This window comes from Alligator sinensis, unplaced genomic scaffold, assembly GCF_000455745.1.
Source record: "Alligator sinensis unplaced genomic scaffold, ASM45574v1 scaffold647_2, whole genome shotgun sequence".
Classification (NCBI taxonomy): domain Eukaryota; kingdom Metazoa; phylum Chordata; order Crocodylia; family Alligatoridae; genus Alligator; species Alligator sinensis.
The window spans coordinates 2,511,342-2,517,692 of NW_005841832.1; the positions used below are offsets into that span (position 1 = coordinate 2,511,342).

Consider the following 6,351-nt stretch of genomic DNA (forward strand, 5'->3'; position numbering starts at 1 on the left):
TCTTCTTCCGGGGGGAGACTGGGGAAGAGTGGGAAGACGGCATCAGTGAGGTGCCAGGCCACAGCCCAGCAAGCCCAGGGGGCTGAGGTGAAAACCCTCGTGAGGAAAGAGGCTGGGGTCCCTGGGCAGTTTTCCACCCATCTATGAGCTTCCCTGTACCCAACTGAGGTGGCACTGGTGCAAGCAGTCCCCACCCAGCATGGGGCAAGGAGGGGCTCAGGGGAAGGGTTGCTAAGCCCAAGGGGCATGGCACTTACCCTTTTCTACTGCGAGGGGTTGCAATGGGATCCCAGGTGCCAGAGGGCAGAAGGAGAGAAAGAGTGAGAGCCCAGATGCTTCCCCCCACACACACACACCATCTCAGCCACCCTGGGACCCTCCACCTCTCCCCCACACCATCTTTCTCCTTCCCCGAGCCCCCCTTACCCATCTCCTCCAGCTCAGAGGTCATGGATTTGGACCGCAGTGAGATGGCTGGGGGAGGCAGGCGTTTCGTCTGCTGTGGGGCCGCTGGGGGACAGACATGCAAATGAGACCCCCATCCCTCCAAAAATGAGACCACATCTCCCTGTGGGGCCAGGGACAGAACCCATGAGTTCGGCCTCCTAACCCCCTTGCTCTAACCCACCCATCACCATGCCTCTCCCAGAGCTAGGAACAGAATTCAGGCATCTTAGTTCCCAGCCCTTCCCCTGCCCTAGCCCATTCATCCTCACTCCCTTCCCACTACCAGAGAAAAAACCCAGGCATCTTGGCACCCAGCCTCTGCCAGACTTAGGGGAGTAATGGTGGGGTTATGATAGTACCTTTCTTCCTCATGGCCTCCTCCATCTCAGGGTTCCTGGTTACCATGACAACCTTCACCATCAGGTTGTTGCCCCCCTGGCGAATCATGTTCACCACCTGGCGGTGCCCGACTTTCACCACATTCTGCCCATTGACCTGGGGCAGTGGGAAAGGGGGTCAGAGGCAGCACCACCTGCTCCTGATCTACAACCCCTAGCCCCCACAATTACCGACCTACAGCCCCCTGACTCCCCCATCCCTGCCAGTGCCCCTCACTCCCGACCCTCAGCCCCCTGCTCCCCCAGCCCTGCCAGTGCTCCTCATTCCCAACCTGCAGCCCCCGCCTGCCCCCCACTAGCCCTGCCCCCCCTTTTTCCCAACCAGAGGAGGCAGGGCAGTAACACCCACACACACCCAACCACACACATACACACACACTCCCTGGAGCTCCCCATTACCTCAATGAGGAAATCCCCCATGCGGAGCCCGGCACGCCAGGCCACGCCACCCTCATCCACTGACTCCAGGTACTGCAGGGCAGGGAAGGCCGGGGTGGGTGTGAACTCCTCAATGGGGGTCTGCGCTGTGGGGAGAGAGCGGGGTCAGGAGTGGGGGGGGGCAGCCTCCCTGACATGGGGCACCCCACAGCCCCTGGCTAAGTAGCACCATACGGAAGCTGCCTGGACATGGCCCCCCAACCATAATATACAGCTCCCTCTCCTCCATCTCAGCTCTCCTCTGGCACGGGGGGCCTCACCCTTGGCACCACGCAGCACAAAGCCAAAGCCCTCGTTATCCTTCTTCTGCAGCAAAACCGTCTTCTCCTTGATGATGTAGTCGCTGCAAGAGACAAGGGGCAGGTTGGGGGTGGGGGGGGCAGAATTGGCCCCAGAGCATGGCACTTGCACTGTACACTGCATATGAGAGCACTACCACCACAGCCCCCCTGCAGTACATTGCCCTCACACTGCCCACAGACCCCCCAGGGGCAAGCAGTGTCCTCACATTGCCTTCACAGCCCCCTGTGGTGCAAGGTCCCGACACAGCTACTGCAGCCTTGCAAGGTGCAGTGCCCTTATGCAGCTACCACAGCTCACCAGGGCTGTGTAGTACCTCACACTGCCATCACAGCTTGCCAGGGCAAGGCACTGCCCTCGTGCTGCCACCACAGCCCCCTCTGGGGCCAGAGTGTACTCATACTGTTACCACAGTCCCCCCTCCCCCTCCAGGGTGTTCAGTGCCCTTACACTGCCCTCCACAGCCCCCTTTAGGGCAAGCACTGTCCTCACACTGCTACCACAGTCTCCTATGGTGTGCAGTGCCCTCAAACTGTTCCCACAGCCCCCTGAGGCAAACAGTGCTCTCACACTGTTATCACAACCCTCCAGGACACAAGATCCTCACACAGCCACCATAGCATCCTGGGGCAAGCAATGCCCTCACACAGCTACCACAGCCCCCAGGGTGTGTAGTGCTCTCACAGAGCTACCACAGCTCCTAAAATGTGCAGTGCCCTTGCACTGCCACCATAGGTTCCCAGGGCACACATACCCTTGCAAAGGCAGTCACAGCATGCCCCCCACCAGTATATGAAGTGCCCTCACACTGCCACCATAGTCCCTCAGGGCACACAATGCCCTCATGTAGCCATCACAACCCCTCACTTTCAGTGCAAGCAGTTTCCTTGCACTGCCACCATTACCACCCCCAGGAAATGCAGTGCCTTTGCAGCCCTCCAGTGTGTGCAGTCTTTCATGCTGCCATCCAAGGGGACCCAGCCAATGTGTACATTGCTCTCACACTGCCTTCTCAGATCCCCAAACGCATGCAGTGACCTGATGCCTCAAAGCAGTCATAGATGTTCATGCTAAAATCAAGGCCAGCAGGATCACACTGCATACATATCCAATGTACAATCCACTCTGATACAGTGATTTCACACGGCACCCGTCTGTAAATGTGTAATATCCTCGGAGACACTGCATGCAAGCAGCAATGCAGTGCTGGCAATGCAGTGTTGTTCCACTGTGATCAGACTGACACCACAGGCAGTGTAATCACTGCATACATAGACCACCCCCATCATTGCAGTGTCTTTACCCTACACACAGAGCCTCCCCACTACAGTGCTCTCCCACTGCAGACCCCATGTCACTGCACTCTCACTGCTCAAGCCATGTTCCCCACCTCAAAGAGCCCTTCAGTGAACTACATACAGTTCTCACACTGCACATATGTCTGTACACATATGTGTACAGACTTCTCCAGTAAACTACATGTGCACAATGCACACAGACCTAACACTGCACTTATGTGCACAGACTCTACCACTGCAGTGTGCTTACACTGCACAAACCACTCGTTGGATCCTGTACTCACAGATTCCTACTCCACAGTTCACTTTCAGTACACACCCACTGCATACTGTCCACTGAACAACACGCTTCATTTGCTTGTTGTTCAGTGGACAGGATCACCCACTGTACAATGAGCCTGAACTGTACAGAGACACCCCCCACTGCAGTATGGTCTAAGAAGCCCTACAAGTATGCTCACACTGTGCATGCAAATTGCTGCCCCCACTGCTCAATGCACACATACTGCACAATCTTCCACATTGCATGGTGCACTCAGACCCCCACTGTACAGTGTACTCATACTGTACACCACAACCCTGCACACTGAACAGGGCACATACTGATGCCCCTACTACACAGTGCCCTCAAACTGCATGCAGACCCCACCACTGCACAATGTCCAGTAAGCACAGACCCCATACTGCACTGTGGACTTACACAATATAAGACCGCCCACTGCATTGTGTTTACACTGCACAAGCCAACAGGCTCGCACTGCACACCCTGGCTGTCCACTGTACCATATCCCTGAAATGTTCTAATAAGCAATGCCCTTTCCTGTGTCCCCACTGGCAGAGCTTCCCCTGGGCACTCCTGCTTGTCCCCTGGCTGGCAGAGTCTCTAGGAGACCCACTCCCTGCTTCCAGAGCACCAACAGCCACCTAAGACACCAAGTGCAGTGACTGATGCACACTTGACTGTATGCTGACCCTGACACACACCCTAGCCCCCTACACACGAGAACCACACAACCTGGCTCCTGCATGCTGTACATGTGTGTGGTATACACACACATCCCCACACTGCACACATCACAGCCCAGTCCCTGCATACGTGTCACACATCCCAGCTTCTGCACACTGCATATATGTATGATGCACACCCATCTCCATGCTGCACGTCATCCTGGTCCCAACATATGCAGTGTGTGGAGGCTGGGATGTGTAACACATATGTGTATGATACACACCCTGGTCTCCACACTGTAAACGCCATCCTGGTCCCTACAGACATCACACATCCCAGCCCCTGCACGCTGCCCATGTGTGTAGCACATGTCCCAGACCAAACATACTGCACTTGCAAGACACACTCCACAGCCCATGCACGCATGTGACATACCACCAAGCCCCTGAAGTTTTCACTAGTGAAACAATCTGCCCTTCATATGTGACACACACCACTTCAGACCAGCTTAAAACTTGTGATCCCCTCCAGGGGACCCCCTACACTTCATACGCTTGCGTGAAATGCACACACCTACATAACTCCTGCACAGCCCATGCACAAACACGCCCCTTGCCCTGTACAGTGCACACGCCATGGGGGAGACACACACACAGCACTCAAGCACCAGAGGCCCAACCCCTCTGCAGCTCTGCTCACCTCAGACCTGAGCAGAATGTGCAAATCTGGTATCACCCCCAGTCAAGTGTGTGCACGTGCACATGTGCACAGGAGACCCAGCCAGGCACACAGGAGTGTAGTATACCAGGGCAACTCCCAGCAGGGCAGCACTCAGACAGGGCTGCCCAAGAAGCCATGTGTGTGTCATGCACATATGGACATGCACAAATGTACATGCCAGAGAAGCGTTCACATTCATGCTCTGTTGTGTGCACAGGGAAATCCACATGTATTAGTGTGGCATGCACACAAGCCAGCCCCCAAGCCCTCTACCCAAAATCGAAGCATGAAGCAGAAACCATGGTTAGCAGCAGCATAACAGAGGAGCCCAAACTACAGCCATATCCCCAGGGTGGGCCCAGCCACCACAGCCTCTCCTAAAGCATATGTGCACAGGTCTGGAGGTACACATACACAGGGCTAGATGTGTGCATGCACATGTACACTCATGGTGCTGGATGCACACACACCTGTACACACACATGCAGACACACAAACTGGATGTACATGCACATGCACAGACCCACGTGAGCACACAGACAAGGCTGGGAATGAACACACAAGTAGGTAGAAGCACACAAGATGTGGGGCTGGATGCATATACACACACGCATATACATAAGGCTGAATGCATGCACACATACAGAACAGGAAATACACAGATGGGGCTAAATATGCAGGCGTGCACACACACGCACACCCCACATATACTCAAGAGGCTTGCTACACATGCACACAACTAAATGAACATTCAATACACATAGAGCCAAATGCACACAGGCAGGATGCACACACGTATAGGCACACACACCCCAAGGGCTGGATGAGCGCACACATATATACACACACAAAGGACCAGATGCACATTGGACATGCATGCACATGTGTACATACATACGCATGAGGGCATGAAGAACCAGAGGCATACGCACATATGTAAGACCTGATGTACACATACAGAAACACTGATGCACATGAAACCAGATGCCCATGAAGCATACTTACAAACATGCTTACCTGGGACCTGATGTATGCCCACACACATACATACAAGGGTGAACATAAATGTATGTACACATACACACAGAAGGGCTGGATGAACCAGTGCATGTACATACATCCACAGTGCTGAATGCACACACACAAAGGGCTGGGTGCACATATGTATGTATACAGATACACAGGGCTACATGGATGTGTACATACATGTGCATACACATACATACACACATGGGGCTGGATCCCCACATGCACAAGACTGGATGCATGCACACACAAGGCTGGATATACACACACACACAAATATACAGCTGGAGGCACACGTGCATATACAAATATGGCTGGATACGTGCACATACACATCTGAAGGCACACATACACAAATGCAGTGCATGCACAGTGCAGGAGGTGGGGGCTGGAGGCACAGGGGCAGGCATACACACGCCTGGCTCCATGCACACAAACAGAAACACACAGCTGGAGGCACATGTGTATACACACACAAAACCAAACACAGGGCAGGAAGCAAACACCTCCCCCTTCAGACACACACGTGCACGTCTGCACACAGTCCCAGGGCTGAATGTACACAAGCACACATACCACGTAAACGGGGCTGGATCCCCAGGCACTCATCCCCCCAGCACCGGATGCTACACGCACACACACACGCGCACCCCCCCCCGCGGCAGGCAGGCAGAGGCGCGCGCGCGCGCGCACGCACACACACAAACACACACACACACACACACACACGCGCGCGCGCGCGCTGCGGTGCGGTGCGGTGCGGGGCGGGGCGGGC

At 55.0% G+C, this 6,351-nt stretch overlaps 1 protein-coding gene across 1 annotated transcript in view; it reads right to left on the bottom strand.

Annotated features, from left to right (window-relative positions):
- The window catches only part of SHANK1 (SH3 and multiple ankyrin repeat domains 1), a 33,272-nt gene that overhangs the window by 9,603 nt on the left and 17,318 nt on the right, over positions 1-6,351 (bottom strand). The window contains 4 exon segments of the mRNA XM_025195592.1: positions 397-510; positions 807-942; positions 1,245-1,369; positions 1,544-1,626. Coding sequence (XP_025051377.1) covers positions 397-510; positions 807-942; positions 1,245-1,369; positions 1,544-1,626 — 458 coding nt within the window.